The sequence below is a fragment of the Orbilia oligospora genome (genome assembly GCF_000225545.1).
Source record: "Orbilia oligospora ATCC 24927 unplaced genomic scaffold scaffold00083, whole genome shotgun sequence".
In the NCBI taxonomy this organism is placed as follows: Eukaryota; Fungi; Ascomycota; class Orbiliomycetes; order Orbiliales; family Orbiliaceae; genus Orbilia; species Orbilia oligospora.
The window spans coordinates 1,529,729-1,547,156 of NW_011645640.1; the positions used below are offsets into that span (position 1 = coordinate 1,529,729).

Sequence of the window (17,428 nt, forward strand, 5' to 3'; positions counted from 1 at the left end):
AACCTTATCGCCGTCGACATCAAAGTAGTACCAGCGGTTGTACCGGCCGGAAAGAGTAGATCTGTACGGATCAAAAGAGAGCACGGGAAAAGCCGAGAAGATACATATTATTTCGACATTATTATCTGATATCATCTGGGTGGTCTATGACTGTTTTCTCTCATTCAACCAACAGTATCCCGGAATAATACTACTATTTTCAAAATCTGAACGGAATCTATCAAATGATATAGCTCGTGGATCAGCAGCTCTTTCGTTTTACAATCGTCCCGGCTTTCTTCAAACGGCATATATATTTCAAAAATGGGTCCAACATTAGATATTCAACGCCCGCCATATCCTACGGCAGAAACAGTTATCGACTCTGAGGACGAACTGGATAGCCTTCACGAAAGAATTACAGTTGGAAACCACAAACCTAACAAAGGTGGATTGGATACATGGGTCAACAAGCCAGCGCATAAGAGGAACAAAAGCGACGAGAAGAACAATAATATTGGTAACAGTCGTACGGGAGCTGGCAAGGAAAAGAACAAGAGATGGAGCCTGGGAGTCCCGCCGTTGACGGTGAATACTTCTGAGAAGCGCCAACAACCGCAGGGAAGGATTAGGACTATGTCAATGTCTGAGGCTACGAGACAGGGATTCGGTAAGCAAGCAGACGCAGTTCTTTTGAAGTTATTGTCATATTTACATATAACCACGTCTCTGCTTCTGGTTTGTTTGCAGACGTCAACATCGTCCAATGGTGTGGCTATCGCATGTTTACCTTACTGGCTTCTGTTTTTGGATTTTGAGTCTGTGGTTTTTTTCTTCCCTATCAGCTTGTGACGGACCATGCAAGTGGTCTTAACGGGCAAGGTTGTTTGTCATGTTGCATTCTTCCACGATCCACTTTTGCTGTCGAGCTTTTCTAGCTGCAGATGCATACTGCATGACTATTATTTAGTTTAATGGGTGTTTGGGAACCCTCGCCCATACCCGTTAACCTTTTTACTAGTCTTTTTTTGCCCTTCTCGCCTTTTTTTCCCACAGAAAAAACGAGAAAGAGGACGAAGAAATAGGAAAGAAAGAAAACAAAAAAAAGGGCAAGAGATTTTCGTGGTCAGTCGTTCTGGTTTCGAGGCCTGCCCTTGTCTTGTTCAAGCGCTTGCTCAAGCTTTCATTGGACAAAAGTTTTCCCAGAAGTTTTCCCAAAGGTTTTCCCATTCGCCAGCCCACTTCTGGAGCAGGCTGGGCTTTCCCTTTCCCTTTTGTGAGAAAAATATTTTCGCCCATCCGCATTTGCCCAGCTGCAACCGACGACGCGAAGGGTGTCCCGGTTCCAATCGTTCTTCGTTCAGTCACGGAGGGTACCAAAAGGCACTTGATGTGAATGAAGGGAGTTTTTCCGGCGTCAAGGGAAACTGTGTCGAATAAACACACTTCTGTCCTTTCGTATCATTTTCATAAACATATCGAGTATCGACGCCAGAAGATTCGCCTTCATTCTTCGGTGCTCGTGGGGTTTAGACTGCCATCCCGAACTTGCACTTTCCCAGGTTGTGCGCCCCGCATTTTCCCAGTTCCTCTGGCAGTTTTAAACTTATTCCTGTGCTGCCCTTTGCCTTTTTTCCCTTAGCTTCCTTTTCCCTTAGCCTCCTTTTTCATGCCTCTGCCCATGCCCAAGCCCATGTTAGTGCTTTAGGGTCTTGCTAGTCTGGAGCGAGTCCCGTTATAAGGTGTCCCACCGGAACTAATTCTTATTTCTTACTATTATCGTTGTGGTTTGTTATTAGCAGCCAGTGAAAAGCCAACTCACATCCTGACGAGCCTTCCTTCGTCGTCGTCCTCCAAGCTGGACTCCAGCAAGAACTCGAACAATCATTCGCTGCCCACTCCGGCTGCCAGCCCATCATCCACCACGCCCCCAATCGACTCCAAGATTGGGCCTATCAGCAGCAGCATCTCTACGTCAGCATCTGCTAGCTCTCAAGTTACTAACCTTGCTGCAAAGTTTTCCGCTGCAGCTGCACAGGTGCATTCCAAGAACATCTCTTCGTCGTCGGGGCCGTCGACCACAGGCAGCCCTAATCTTAATTTGAATCGCCCGCGCCCGCGATCTTATTCTGCGTACCCCTCTAGTGCTTCATATCCCTCTGAGACTTTGATATCTGGTCTTCATAAACCTCCCACGCCCGTCTCCATATCCGAGGACGACGAAGGCGAAAGCGAAAGCGAAAGCAAGAATAGAAGCTCACACCACCTAGCCATGCCTGCATTAAAAAAGCCGCAGAAGGCGGGCCAGCCAGTTCCACTGGCCCCCTCATCCGTAGTCTCTGCTTCATCCGGTTCATCTTCCCCCTCAGTGTCGTCTGGCTCGTCAGGTTCCTCTCTTGAACAAGACTCTTCCAGACTAGCAAATTTTAGAAAGTTATCCGGTCTCCAAACTCAGAATAATGGATACTTCGCTTCTGTAAGCGACGAGGCCCAATCTCCGATGCCAGAAGCCCCGGCCCCACCGTCAAGAGGCTCTGCCGCCACTTCTGAAGCCTCGAGCTCCGAAGGTATGAAGTCTGGCGAACCAAAGCAAGGCTTCGCTCCACAAAACTCTGTTCCAACTCCAAAGTCCGCAGTCCCACCGACAAAGAATAACGTTAATACTCGACCACCTGCCCATAGCCGGACTTACTCTAATGCTACAGTGACTGGTCCCGAATATGATCAAGATGCATACGGCCAGGATGCTTACGGTGCTTACCAATATCCGCCACTTAACCGCAAGAGGAATTCCTTCTCAAGCAGTGCAAGTCGACAAACTGCTATCGCTGGTGTCGCTCAAGGTGCCCCAGCTGGTTTAGGACTTGATGCTAGTGTTTTCGAGTTCCTTGACGAAGGCGAAGAAGATGAAGCCGCTCAGGAAGAAGAACACCAGGCTGCTTCTGATGTATCGGCGCCAATTCCTGAACCGTCTCCAGTCCCTCCCCGACAGGCTCCAGCTCCTCCACGACAGACTCCAGCTCCTCCTAGACAGACCCCAGCTCCAGAACCTCGGCCGAAGACTCCAGTAAAACCAGCCAGCCCCAAGAAAGCCACTCCGACATCTGCACTTCCCCCACGGGCCACGCCTGCGCATCCTCAAGATCCTTACTTTTCTTCCCCACAGGCTTACGGTGCATACGGCGCCTATCCGATGCACTACGATCCCTACATGTCAACGGAAGCTGTACCAGTAGATCCAACTCTCCAACCGGCTCCGCCAATGCCTCCCATGGTCGACCCTTACAAGAGCCTTCCTAACGAAGCTCCCGACAATGCTATGGTCCATACCCCGCAAAAATCTCATTTCAAGGAGTCTGTGCATGCTCGTCGGGCGGCTGCAGCAGCCGCAGCGGAAGCGCAGGCAACCGTCGAAGCAACCGAGATCGAGGAATACCACGAGGATGATTATCCTGCTTACTCTTCATACGTTTCACCACAAGCACCACCATCATATCGCGGTCGCCCACGCATGCCACCCAACCAACGTGCTCCTGCCCCACCACCACCTCCACCTCCACAAGCCGCACACGATATGTATGGTGGGTACCCTCCGCATCCACCACCACCTCCACCACAAAGAAACTTTCAAGAAGCATATCCACCACCGCACCCGCACCCGCACCCGCACCAGCCTTACAGACAACAAGCGCCACCACAACAAAGAAACCCAATGTATGGTCCTGGACCCCAGTACAACATGCGAGGCCAGCGCCCACCACCACCTACTTCTAGCCTCAACGGTGGTTATGGGAAGAGCTTCGGTGGTAGTCAAGTTAGCAGCTACTCTCCCAACTTTAGTTCCATGCTTAACTCCAACGTCTCCGAGATGGCCACAACTGTTCTTGGTGGGCGATGGAACCACATGGGGGCTAGACAACATGCTCCTAGCAATCTCAGTATGGCTTATAATCAACCTGGGTATGATGACTACTATGGAGGTTACGAAGGATACTACGACCAGGGCCAATATCACCAAGAGGAACCGGAGTACGAAGAACCACACAGCATTCCGTCTGCTAGCCCACAATACGCTAAACGTCGACCAAACTCTGGTGAATTCGGAACACCCAACAAGAGGAACAGCATCCATGGCCAATGGACCGCAGAGTGGGCCGACACGGATAGTGTCAAAGGCGGTTCCCGACCACCCACCGACAGGATCCCGGACGGGCCTTCCCGCGAAGAATTCGAACTTGGAAAAGATGGCAATGATGACCAAAGTTGGGCCAAACCCGCAAAGACTCGAAGACGCAACACTATCACTCCCAACAAACAAACCATGTTTAGTTCCAACTTTTCTGATACCTCGTCCGCGAAACTTACTAGCGCTGCTAGCAGTCGCATGCAACCGCTTTCTGAGGCAGATATCAAATCTGAAGCCAGCATGGAACAAAGTCATCCTCGTCAGCCGCCATCTATCAACACCAGTCTCCCCAGCAAGCAAAAACATGGTCTTCCCACACCAGAAGACAGCCCTCCAGCGATCAAGCCATGCCGCGCTCAGTCCCGTCCTCCTACTCGACACTCTTCTGTGGCTGGATCATTTTTGTCTAAGAACGCTGCTTTGACTACCATCCCAGTCGCCCTTGGATACCCTCACTTGTCCAATCACTTGGCTGTTACTCCTAACTCCGCCATGTATCGCCGTTTTGACAACCTCAACCATCGCATCTTGCTCCACCTTCAGGATGAGATTTGCGAACTCGAATCGATTCTTGAAGGCCTTGATAATGCAGAGCAGGGCAGCGGTGGAGGTGCTGGTCTACGAACCCGCCGAGGCCTCAACCAGACAGGTCACAGAGCCCCTGGTCCTCTTGATGAGAGATCTGCTCGCCGCCTGGAGCTGATGGGAGCCATCTTCGTCAAACTTCAACAATATAATAACGCTTTGGCTGCTTATGCAAAGATCCTTAATGAACTCCCTGGAGCAACTAATGAGAGCGTGAGAGAGTACCGTGAATGGATGACTCTTCATCAGCCAGTTGTGCCTGAGGAAATGGACTTCGTCTTCAAGGCGAATGACTTCTCCAATCTCATCAATGATGAACCAACTTCTACCCCTATGCGAGTTCATATTCCATCCGCTCGTTCTTCTCGTTCCCCATCGTTCACCTCGACTCAAAAGCCTAGCCTGCCTGTTGAGGGTGTCCTCGGCGTCCTCGACACTCTCATTACCTGGATTATGAAGCAAGAAACTCCAGTCCAACTGGGCATTCTTGCGGGTATCTTCTTCCTCATGCCTCTTCTACTCTTCCTCTGTGTTTCTACTTGGTTCGGAATGTTTATGGTTATGACCGCCTGCACCGCAGGTTTCGCCTTCTGCGCTAAGGACTTGTTGGGCGATGCCATCAAGGGCAAGGCCTCAAAGCCCGTGGACGGGAAATCTGATGCCACGACAATGAATAATACGCCCGTTGGAACGAAAGCATAATGTTACGTTTCCTATACCTACGACATAACTCACAACTCCACGCTATGACACTTTTTGACGATAGCGGGACTTCGTCTTTCTACCCTCAACACCCTTCCACTTCGACCGCTGTTGGTTAATCTTCTTCTACACAATCTGCAGATGCAGATTCTTCATTTTCTTGGTGATACCTTTATATTTCTTAAGAAGGATCCATACATATCTTTTTTTTTTTTTTTCCATTTAATATGGTCATGTACAAATTGTCCTTGTTTTCTCTTTCTGGGGGAAAAGATTGTTTCTCAAAAAAAAGATTGGGGGAAAGACAAAAGATATTTTTACGGAAAAAGTCTTTGACCTAATGTTTCGATGTTACTCACTTTCTTTGTTTTAGTTCCTTGTGTTGATTGAAGTTTTAAATTCGGCGCCATATCTGCTATTTCTCGATTTGATACCATTTACTTTATGTTATGCGCTTTCTGCCTTGCTTATCTTGGTTTTGCATCACTTTTATTCATGGATTTCCGTTCGGAACCATTCTTTCGCTTTCTGGGTATATTTAATGTATATGGGAAAGGTCTCGGAGTTAATGTTTTCTGAACCAAGATACCAGAATTTCCTTTTTTTATCTCCACGAAATCGCTTTTTTTGCTTCTCTGCTTCGTTCGCTTCTGCTGTGATATCCTGTACGATAGCGATATTTGGCGCCTTTCTTTTCGATAATTTATCTGATTTTCTTTTTGGTTGACATTGCGATGCTTTACCCATTCGATCTTACAAAGTTATTAATTGAAATATTTATTGCTTGCGACCGCGATGATTATCACATAAGTAAGTAGTTACTACACGTACACACGCGTTCGTAAAGGCCCCGCTATAGGCAAAAGGATTTCCCAGAAGTTTTCCGAAAGAAGATTTTACCCCTATATCACTGCTTGAGATGAGTCTAAGGTCGGCATCGAGTCTTGTGAAGCATCACCAAAAGGCGCCTAGCTTCTTCTGTCCCTTCGCTGCATTAAGTCTCACTCCCAGAAACATCACAAAAAGCCGCCCGAATTCCGAATGTCATGCAAAGCATTATTGGTCCCTGCATCATTAGTTTGCCCGGATATTTCGAATTATAGATCAGCCTATACCCTTTTCTACGAAAAGATTTCGTCACCACCGCTATTCTCTCCGTTTCACGTCACCGAATTCCTGAGGCTGGAATACCCTCGCTTCCCCTGGTGAGAGGTTTCGCCGCCTCCCCATTTTTTATGGTTTTTGTGTTGCGTGGCGTGGGGCACTTATATTTCCTCTTCTGGAAAGGTGCGTGTAACCAGCCAACCACAGTCCAACACCGCAACACGCCATTTGCTGCCAGCCCCACGCTATGCTCCATTTATCCTCATTTTTCATTTTTCCCGCGCTGCAGCCTGTCGCATGTCGACGTGCTGGCAGCTTGCTGGCCATGGTTTGCAGCTCAGCTTGCTAGCTTCGATTCTACGGGAAGATTACCCAGGCCGGAGGCTGCAGGAACCGCCAATACGGCTCTGACTTATTCCAACCTCCCATTATCGCTGTTAACGGTGGTCATATAAAAACTTAGATAAATTCCTGTCCCGCGTCTCGGATGGTTGCACCGATGTTAATTTTCTCTCTCTTTCTGTTCAGCTGAGCTGTCTAACTTCCCGTCTTTTCACTTTGATCGAAGACGGTAGACCCTGTTGGTTGTAGCTGCGTGCGAAATCCGCGGTCATACATATCTACTCCCTTCGGCACACTTTTCTGTGCCCTCCCTTCTCCTTCTCTCTTCCTCACTGGCTTGTGAGCCTGTGGCCTTGTCTTACCTATCCATACTCGCCCCTTCCGCTTCTTTTTCTGGCGTTACTCCCGCCAGTGAATATTGTACAGTTTCAAAAAAAAAAAACTCTAGAATAAACTCGGACAAAAATACGCGGATAAGCGCATCCAGTGCTCGGGATCTCACAGCTGCCTTACACTGCAAATCAGAGCGTCTTTGCTGCACCTAACCGTTGAGCCCGGGGTTTTCCAGCCAAAAAACACCTATCGGCAAATAGCATTCCTCACTAAGTGCGAATAGAGCACACCCTCTTCCCAGCCAAAACGAACCAGCCGAATCGGATTCCCTCGTCTACTGACACAACACGTCAGGCGACCAGTCTTCACACCACCATCATCATTTACCCCGGCCCTGCATATAGCTTAGTTTGAGCTTAAAGTTATCATGGCAGACGAAGTCGAAGTCGAGTACAGGTCCTACCGTTGGCCTAGGGATATCTTTACGTACTGGCTTATTTTTCTGGGAATATTTTCCATTATCGTACTCTCGATCTATGCCCAGTTTACTGCTGTCCAGAATGCCCTAGACAGACCACAACCATGGTAAGTACCAGTACAACCTTCTCCCCAAAAAATGTTCTTTGCGCCATTACTCCCCAAATTGGTGTTTTGACCACGAGATACCCTCATGGGTATTGTGTCGAAATCGCCTCGTATTTTATTTTCTTAAAAAAAGCAAAAGAGAGCAGAGGGCTAACCCAAATATCGTAGGTACTTCCAAATGTCCCTAGCAGTCGCAGTCATCACTCTCTTCCTCATCGCCGCCGTAGTAATGCTATTCCAACTGCGCATGGTCACCCCATTTTTTATGCTCGCATTTTCGCTCGTAGGGTTCGTTCTCTGGCTTGTCGCACTAATCGGTAGCTCCTTGGCACTATTCTCCGATCAGAATAATAATGCGAATGATTACTGTCACGACACCGGTATTCTTTGGGCGCCACCGCAGACTGTAGTGACCACGAGCGGCCCAGGGTACACTGGCTACGAGGGCTCAGGAACAGTCACAGCATCTGTGCTCATCTATGCAGCGCAGAGCCAGCTGTCCACGTTTTTGTGGCACCAACTTTGTGGGGCTTGGAAGGCTGCCTTCGTATTCCAACTTTTTTCACTGTGAGTACTTCATTTCCGAAGATATTATATTTGGTCGTTATAATGGAATGCTAACTATCAATTATAGTATAATGTTTATCTATATGATCTATCTTTCTTTTGATGTTCTATCAGCAGACAAGAAGGAAGTCGCTGACATTGTCGATGTCGAGGGCTAGAACTCCACGATATCAAAAAAGTCAGCAGATCCCCTCAAAATAACCCACTCACACGTCCGAAAATTTCAACTTAATCACTTACCTAGAAATATTTGCTGCTTCTTCCGCGATACCCATCCTTTCCTTATGCTCCGCAATTTCCCCACAATTATGAAGTTACCCTTATGACCACCCCGAATGTACATATATGCCCCTTCCCAACCATTTACCCCCCTGGTTCCGTCTTCATTTTTTGCATATTTGATTTTCGATATCATGTTAGGAAAACGGCGTTCTCTGCTTTACGAGACTTACCAGTTATTCTTATTACTCAGATTGGGGTCAACTACACCCTCCCAATCATTTCATGTATGCATACGATACCGATCCCTACGGTTGATGAATGATTTAAATGATATCATGAAGGAATACATGCTTTTCCCCAGACTTTTTTAATATAAATACCTAGTCCGCATTTAAATCCTCAAACCTAAATGAAAATGGTAATTTCCCGTAGGTGAGGCTCGTATCTCACCTAAGAACAATGTCTACCGTCTCCTATTTTTGTAACCTTGACATGGTAGATGCTAAAGGAACGGTGGTATTCCTGAGTCGGTGTATATATACACATTTTCCAACATCAACACAAAACTCCCCCCCCGCATCGCCAGATCTGGAGGTCCTCCGTAGCAAATCGGATCACGCCCTTCTAGCCAAATTACAAAATGGGTCAATTACCTTATTTGGGTGTGATATAATTTTACCGTGCTTTGACGCGTGTCGCCGTACGGTGCACATGCGCACACTGTATATTATCGGCTCATGATAATTAATCAACAACGGTTTAGCCACTAACACGTACCCGTCATCTAGGTCTTCGAAGGGGGGGTTTTAGGTCGCACAGTTAGTGAGGCATACTCTACCGTGTCGTGAGTGTAAGTGAGGGCATTTCTGACGCTGCAGGAGTGTTGAAGGTTGTACTCGTAACAGTAGATTGGGAGTAGTTAATTCTCAATTTAAACATGGTGACGACCTGGTTAACATAGAACAAAGTATAAAACCATGGCTCATGATTAGTGGACCGCATCTACAATATGCAATACGGCACTAGGGTATCTATATATAGCCTCAAGCCCGCCAACTAATCCACCTCAAATGTAGCCCACGAGTATATAATGGTGAGGCTGGATAAACGTAAGCATCAATTCCCATTCGTGATATATATCATACAAACATTATTCCATCAAGAAACCTAAAAATGAAGATAAAAAGCAATGGTAATAGCATGAAATATTTTCCGTCCCGAAAAGGTTTGCAGAAAGAACTTGGTTTTCAAATAGTACCAATTACAGGAAACAATGCGCAAAGAGGAAAGGGGAAGAGATATTATCGGAAACACACGTTTATTGCACGTTAAATCCGTAATACATAGGTCGTTCGAGAAATTTCCTCTAGCAATATAAGTCATAATCAACCCGTTTTATGCTTTCAACTGAGATATGCTAGAGTCCTTCCTATAGCATATTCCATCTCTTGATCATGACTCTCTTTAGATATTTAATCTATAGCCACGTCTCTTCCAGGCCGGTATCAATCTTCCCTTCAAATGTACCCCTCAAAGGCTTAAATATGGGGGGGGGCTATCGTTCTTGTGGGAAACTTCAAAAGATGTATCTAGTAGTCCCTTCTTGAGTCCCTCCTCGAATCTCTTCTATCAGGGTAGTAATAATCATCTCTAGTTCCGATAGATGCATGGGACGATCTTCTCCTCTTAGATGACGAATGGGAATGGCGATGGCGATCGCCGCTCCGGCTTGTCCTGTGTCGCTTTGATGACCTGTCCTTTTCGACAAATACGGCACCGGGCTGAACTGGCACCGCTGCTGTGGTCGTTTGTGAAACGTTTCTGACAGCGGGCTGGACCGGATATCCTTCTTCGATGACGGTACGGCGGGCGACGGGTCCTCTGGAATTAAAATGTTAGAACATAGATATAATGGGCCTTATCGGTTATATTTCAGAACCAATCAATAGCTTACCCAACTCGTCGGTATTCATCCGCTACCATCATAGCTATCTGGACGCCGCCGACACAACAGAGGAAGAATAAGACGATATTCGCAAGCGCTTTTATATCAATTGAATCAAATTAGCCCCGTCAATACCTAAAAAGATGATGGCAGGAACAAAATCATACCTAACCCCCACCCCGCCCTTAACAACCCACAGACCGAACCTACGTTATCAGTCCTAGAAATTTCATTCTGGTCCCCCGCCTTCGCCGCCGCGCACTCATCAATCGCCGGCTTCGTCAATAATGCCACACCCACAATACACAATATCATCCCCACAAAATCGAAGAAAGCGATGGTGATCGATACATTATTCGCCCGTAGGAATGTTATCAATATCAGTATCGACCACACAGTACCTATTATCCCCACCGCGAACATAAAAACGACAGATTGCGGTGTGCTTGAATTTGAGTTGGAGAACATGGACATGGCCTGTGCCAGGACGGCAAAGCAGGCGATGAGAGTTACGATATTGACGAGGCGAAAGAAAATGTACCCGGGACCCGGGGATGCTGGATCAGAAAGGGTGGCTTTGGAACCTGGAGCGACTTCCATTGTGGCGAGATTCTAGGAACTTCAATGGATACTTGCGAGGTTGGGACCCAGAGCTGGCTGGCTGGCGCTGTTTGAAATTGATTCTTCAGCGGATGGATTGGAGACAGAAAATATAAGATATCACTTGATAGGTTATATAATCTGCGCTTTGGAAGAAGGAAAGCACGTATATGCGGGCCGCGAAGATTCAATATCACCAGCGCCAGAGAAAGTCGCAAGCTTGATGAGAGTAACTTTGGGGGAGAAATTGAGAAACAAAACTCCAGTGGCGATAAAATCCGGAAGGAAGACGTTATAAAACACGACACAGAGGAAGCGGGAGAGGGACTACTAAAAGGACCAGCTCAATCGTAGGATCTGCGAGGTACGTGCCAAATATCCCGTCTTCACACTCACATAATGACGCTACACACATCCGGTGCCTACCCGAATTGACACATAGGTTAACGTTGGGCGAAACTCTTTCAACCTGGCTAGGAATTGAGGCTAGTTACTCCAAATAATCGTAAATTCCGCACTAAAATGACAAAGATCAAACCCATTTTCTTCTATATCTTACTGGTGTGAGTCCGAAAACTACTTACACCAGAAATCAAGTTGTGTCGATAAATCGGGTAACGGCCTCACACAGCCTGTCTGCACATCATCAAAACTACGTCATGGGACTGCACCCCCTTGTTCTGTAGCGAGATCATACATATAAGCCATCGAGCTTGGCGTGGGAGTGGAGTTGAATTGAGCTTGGTATCAGAAAATGGATATCACTTTTCATGATTCCTTTGGCCGAAGTTAAACCCAAGCGGGAGAATGGTCCGCAAAGGCGACATAATAGGATTCAAGAACTAATTTTGCATGATGCGGTTGGCCAACTAGCGAAGTGTACATAATGAGGCTGCTCAGAATGAGATGTTGTGTAACAGCGCTAGTAATGGGTACGCACTTGCAGTTTTTGACAACCGTAGCTTTCGAGCTTCAACCAAGTTCGCTTGGGGTATGCGGGCACTGCACATGCCTCATAAAAATTGGGGCGATAGCTTCAGGTTATGCGCCTAGTATATTAGTCTGGAAAGAAACTCTACGTCCAATTAATTAATTGAGAACTTATAGTCTACTAAGCTTGTGAAAATTGCTTCGGATTTGCGGTTTAGGAAGAATCCGGTAACGTCTGTGAGAATAGCAGAATCCAACAAAGAAAACACAAAAGAGAAGTCTTTGATAACGACCACACTGACTTAGAACATTCATCGAAAGCACTGCGTAGAAATTTCATTGTTAGTATTCAAACCAACGTTTCAAAGCTCTCCATGAAAAAAAATTCTGAACACCAAGGAAATTATCATGCAGAGCGCGGTTCGCCTACATAAGTCGCTACCATCTGGAGGAATATCCCTAAACCAACCCATCACCATTTCTACCCCTTCGTTCACTTTCCCTATGCCGAAATGGATAGAAAATTGTGTCAGATTCAAACTGCCTCTCAATATTAATAGTAGCAACATCGAAATCTGTCTTCCGTCGCCTAGCAGCTTTCGGAACACTCTAGTACTTATTACATCCCCGTTTAAGAACATCTACTTCTGGATCTGGCTCATATACTCCTTCTCGTTCAACGGCTTCAAGCGATTTGACAGCGTTATACTTCCACAACCATTTTCACAAATATATAGCTTCCTACTCGGATCTACAGAGCTTGCCGCGGCCATAAAGTCAGAGATACTCTCAAGAATCCACGGCAACGCGGCGTTATCCTGGTTTTTCTTCTTTTATGGACCTGAATTGCTTCCAGGGGGGCATAATTTCTTTGAGTCGCTCCAGTACTACGACGACTGGATTGAAACTTATAAGCTTGGCTTATTGTTGCTCCCAGAGCTGTGGGGGCTGTTAAACCGGGTTCTATATTTCTGCTTGCAGTTGGTTAACCTCATCCCCAAAGTGATATTTATTATTGCACTTATTCTCCCATTTACGAGTTTCAACTTTGTTGTAGTTAGAAGCTTGAGCCCGCTCCTTGCTGATTTATTTCACAGAGAGTTCGAAGGTAACTTCAAAATCTGGGAATCTCACATTGTCGAACCGCTGATTTGCTGGTACATTGTAGGTCTGCCCTTTATTCCTCTGAACATTTATTGTCAACTATTTAACGCTGTAGGTGCCAGCTTCACTATTTTAGTCACGAAGCCATATAAAAAAGATGGTATTAAATTCAGGAAAGGTTATCGATGCCGGGCTATACACCTACCAAGAACGTAAGCCGAGTGCAGGTATACCCTGGGCCTTCTTTATATGGTTCTTGATCGCTCTCTTTAGCTCAGCAATGTTCATGATCGCTGTACTGTTCGCCTGGGATCTTTCCTTTTTTGCTTTGCCATGGTGTTTCTTCTCGGTTTCATACCTCTTTCGTGGAGCCCGCGAGCGTCGTAGTCCTGTGGACTCTCGTTTGAGTGAGTCTTCTGGGGGGGATAGGGATCGTATGTGGGCTATTGGATGGATGAATGGATATAGAGAAGGGCAGATTCAGTATCGGCAAAAACTTTATGAGATGATGGGGGCCAACGGTGGCAGCGAGGACGAGGACGAAAACCAAGGGCATGATATTAAAAATGAGGACCACAAAGGAGATGGGATAGACCACTCACGCTACTTCTACGATGAAAGATCTAGATATAACGGGAGGTTCAGGCCTGTGGTTCCAAATCCAAGACCGCCGCCTCAGGGCTCAACTCTCACCAATGCAGCCCTTTTGCAAGGAGATAGGTCATTGTGGGAGGGCGATAAATTATAAACAAGGAGAGTAAATAAAGTCTATCTGTCGAGTTGAATACATGATTACGGAATAAAGAGAGGGAACTATAGCCAGGATGGAAGGTTTTGCTTGTCAGCCGACATAGGTTTTTGGGGATTTCAGCTTTCATGTCCAATTACGAGGTCAGAGATGCCTATGATTATTTGCTTATGTCGTTGTATTTACAGTCTTGATCTTATATTCGTTTTTCAGTACAGTGTGGTTCGCATGTTTAGTATATGTTATGCGGAAAAGATCTTCTCAATAACCTGCTTGCAAGCCTGAACATCGACTTTGCCTCCAGTCGCCTTCATCAGGTTTCCAATGAAGAAGTTCTTGAGGTTTGGCTTCTTCCCGGATCGCACCTGCTCTGCTTTCTCGGGATATTCGGAAATAATATGGTTCGCAATCTGGATGAGCCCTTCATCATCCTCCCCTTCAGTAGACCGTGATCCAAGATCGTACTCCTCGATTAGATCTACAACACGAATATTTGAATCATTAAAGGTGACAAGATGGTCCAGAACCCGTTTGGCATTCCCTGCGGTGAGAGTTCCATTTTGGAGGTTGAAAAGGAGGTCCGCCATTTGAGCCGTAGTAACCGGATTGTCCAACCATGCAATAAAACTGGAAGCCAGTCTACCTCCTAGTTCATGGAGTGTCCAATTTCCTACCAATTTACCTAAATGTTTCGAACCTGGTTTAAAGTCTTGACGAGCCGATAAATCCTCGTAGATCGATCTATAGTAATTCACTCTTGCTCCATCGTCTAGGTCGACCATGGTGCGGGCATCTTTGAGCGTTAGGGCGAATGGCTCGTTCATTAACCCCAAAATAATCTGGTCAGGTAATGGGGGTAGAGTCGATTTGATGTGGTTTACGAGGGACTATAAATGTTAGCATGGCTTAATAAAATTCCATACTTGATATGTGTACTTACTTCGTCAATTATTAGGGGTGGCAACTCTGCGTCTGGTTTATATCTATAATCCACTTCTCCCTCTTTACTACGCAGTTTTCTCGACTCTCCTTTAACAGCATCCCAACCCCGAGTTTCACCTTCGATTTCACCGCCCCTTTCACGTACTGCTATCTGTCGTTTTATTTCCGCTTCGATGCTTTCTTGTACTGCCTTGACACTATTCAAATTTTTGATCTCAACCCTTCTTCCCAGCCCTGGCAATCCCCTTCCTTGAATGGAAACATTGACGTCACATCGTACTCCTCCCTTTTCCATACCATCGATAGCTGCTGTAGAAGCCCTCAGGATGCTTTGGATTTTCTTTAGACATGCTGCCGCATGCTTCGAGGATTTAAGGCTTGGTGTGGTAATAATCTCAACCAAAGCTGAGCCGGTTCTGTTGAGATCTACGAGGGTTCTTGCCGGTGTATCCTCCGTCGAAGGTTGAAATATCGATTTTGCAGTATCTTGCTCCATCTGTACTTGCTTTATTCCAATTTCCACGACTTCGGATGGATCTAAACCATCCAGTTCGTTTAATACTATCTTCCCATCTGACGCAAAAGGGTGATAAAATTGTGTTATTTGATAGCCATTAGGCTGGTCTTTGTAAAAGTAATGTTTACGGTCAAAAGCGCTACGGCGGTTGATCCGACAGTCCAGGGCGACAGCAGCGCGGATCGCGGGTACGATTGTGGGAATGTTGAGTTTCTATAGTTCCCTCGGAATTTCGTCAGCCGATTTACGATAAGGGAGGATGGGTAAGGGTAGAACAGACAGGCTGTATACCAGGTATTGAAGCATCAAATGGTGCTACCCGACTATTAGGAGGTGCATTGAAAGACGTAGCAGCATCTATCGTTAATCAGTACATGATACATTAATCCGGTAGATGAGTCCGAACATACAAGAAAAGAGTTTTCGAGAAGCATTGAGCTGTGCGTGGATCTCCAATCCAACTGTAACCTCCCATTTTGAGTTATCGCTATCTTTTTCTTTGCCCTTAACTGTAGACTTCACAGACTGAGATCTTCCAACTAGAGGTGGGGGGGTTGACTGGTTGGGTGTTTTGGCTGCTTCGGCATGGAGTCTTCGGGATTGAGTCAGACAGGACGGGCATACCCATTGGTTCCGATACCGAGGTATCACGAATAACCCACGGGCCCTTATTGTGGATATTGGAGGCGGCATTTCACTTATCCAGCTTCGTATGTAGAGCTACAGAGCTAAAGTTGAGTAAATACAGGACTTCGTCAGTTTTGGCGCAAAATCCAAAGTTCCGCGGCGTCGTGTTGCAACATGTGGCGCAAACGCTGTTCCATGTTGCGCCACAGATGAAACTCCAACTCCCGTGACTCTTTGAGTTTCCATGTAAAACTCAGACTGTTTTCGAGTGCAAAGCCGAGCTATTATTTGTAGCGAAATACTACTGCCACTAGTACTTAAGCATTCAAAACCAAACCGTTTGGGAAAGAAGAGGATAAATTTGAGGAAGAGTTATCGCGAATTTTAAATCATGGGCAGAGCATGGTACATATTGTACAACACAGTTGTATCTTCAACTTAAACGGCCATCCCGAAGCTGCATCAATATTGTTCATGCAATGTTAGCAACCCTACATTCTAGCAAGTCACTTTACACTGAACTTAAGCGTAAATTACATATGTATGTTCGAAAGAGGTGCTGCCTTAGGTTTCCTTTGTAGGAGCAGTATTCATAGCGTCAAAAACGTGGTGGGGTACTGAGATGCCAGTCCTCTATCCATGCACGTCTAGTTGAGTCCGAAATCTTCTTAGGATCTGCTAGTATAAAATTACTTATATGCCTACTTAAGTAGGTACGTATAAGTACTTAAGTATATATGTTAATCTTAGTTGATGAGCCGGCGTTGTACTCGGGTAAGGATCACCAGCAAGGTACACAGCTCTAGAAAACCCCGAGCTCAGGATCGATTCTTCCTCCGTTCCTAGAGCTAGTTCGAGGCTTCCATCCAAGGCTGTGACCGGGTATGACAGAATCGTTACTATCCAATAAGATGCTAAAATGTGCACTGTTATTGCATTGTCATGATTGATTCCTGGTCGAACGGCTTGTACCTCAAGACGAAAATATTTAGAACATGGGAGGATTTGGCCATCCGAGAGTCTCAAATAGATTATTGATAATTGACTTCGCAAGTTTCCGAGGCCCTTCATGACAAAGGCATCGCACAGGCCTTTAACCCAACAGATTACATAAAGTTCAACCGGTTACCAATCATTATAATATTAATACCCAACTCCAGAGCTCCAACAGCGCTGCAGCTAGCATGCATTTATCCTGCCATGCGATTGATCTCTTCGAAAAGCTGCAGGTAAGCTAGTCAGCGCTCGGCCGAGTTCTTCACCCAAGTCCCACCTTCGAGGTTATATGTCACTCAACAGCTACAAAGGTAAATGACCACGCAAGTACATTAAGTACTTGTGCATGTGCCTCAGCTAGCTCTACAGCCTCCTGTGCTACAGGGTACACATTGGGCTCGGCGATCGCCCCGA

General features: G+C 46.3%; 5 protein-coding genes across 5 annotated transcripts; 3 read left to right on the plus strand and 2 right to left on the minus strand.

Moving 5' to 3' along the window:
• Positions 1-303: 303 nt before the first annotated feature.
• Positions 304-5,452, plus strand: AOL_s00083g437 (uncharacterized protein; the record flags this gene model as incomplete). The annotated part of the gene is made up of 2 exons (XM_011125616.1): positions 304-649; positions 1,779-5,452. The coding sequence occupies 2 exons, from the start codon at positions 304-306 to the stop codon at positions 5,450-5,452; spliced, it is 4,020 nt and encodes a 1,339-aa protein (XP_011123918.1).
• A 2,206-nt stretch (positions 5,453-7,658) lies between these two features.
• On the plus strand, positions 7,659-8,541 carry AOL_s00083g438 (uncharacterized protein; the record flags this gene model as incomplete). The annotated part of the gene is made up of 3 exons (XM_011125617.1): positions 7,659-7,816; positions 7,985-8,383; positions 8,451-8,541. The coding sequence occupies 3 exons, from the start codon at positions 7,659-7,661 to the stop codon at positions 8,539-8,541; spliced, it is 648 nt and encodes a 215-aa protein (XP_011123919.1).
• Positions 8,542-10,194: 1,653 nt separating this feature from the next.
• AOL_s00083g439 (uncharacterized protein) lies at positions 10,195-11,150 on the minus strand (the record flags this gene model as incomplete). The annotated part of the gene is made up of 3 exons (XM_011125618.1): positions 10,195-10,486; positions 10,560-10,647; positions 10,718-11,150. 3 exons carry the CDS (start codon positions 11,148-11,150, stop codon positions 10,195-10,197), a joined length of 813 nt encoding a protein of 270 aa, XP_011123920.1.
• A 1,338-nt stretch (positions 11,151-12,488) lies between these two features.
• On the plus strand, positions 12,489-13,932 carry AOL_s00083g440 (uncharacterized protein; the record flags this gene model as incomplete). The annotated part of the gene is made up of 2 exons (XM_011125619.1): positions 12,489-13,295; positions 13,363-13,932. The coding sequence occupies 2 exons, from the start codon at positions 12,489-12,491 to the stop codon at positions 13,930-13,932; spliced, it is 1,377 nt and encodes a 458-aa protein (XP_011123921.1).
• Positions 13,933-14,174: 242 nt separating this feature from the next.
• On the minus strand, positions 14,175-16,084 carry AOL_s00083g441 (uncharacterized protein; the record flags this gene model as incomplete). The annotated part of the gene is made up of 4 exons (XM_011125620.1): positions 14,175-14,819; positions 14,873-15,604; positions 15,672-15,748; positions 15,802-16,084. 4 exons carry the CDS (start codon positions 16,082-16,084, stop codon positions 14,175-14,177), a joined length of 1,737 nt encoding a protein of 578 aa, XP_011123922.1.
• Positions 16,085-17,428: the final 1,344 nt, after the last annotated feature.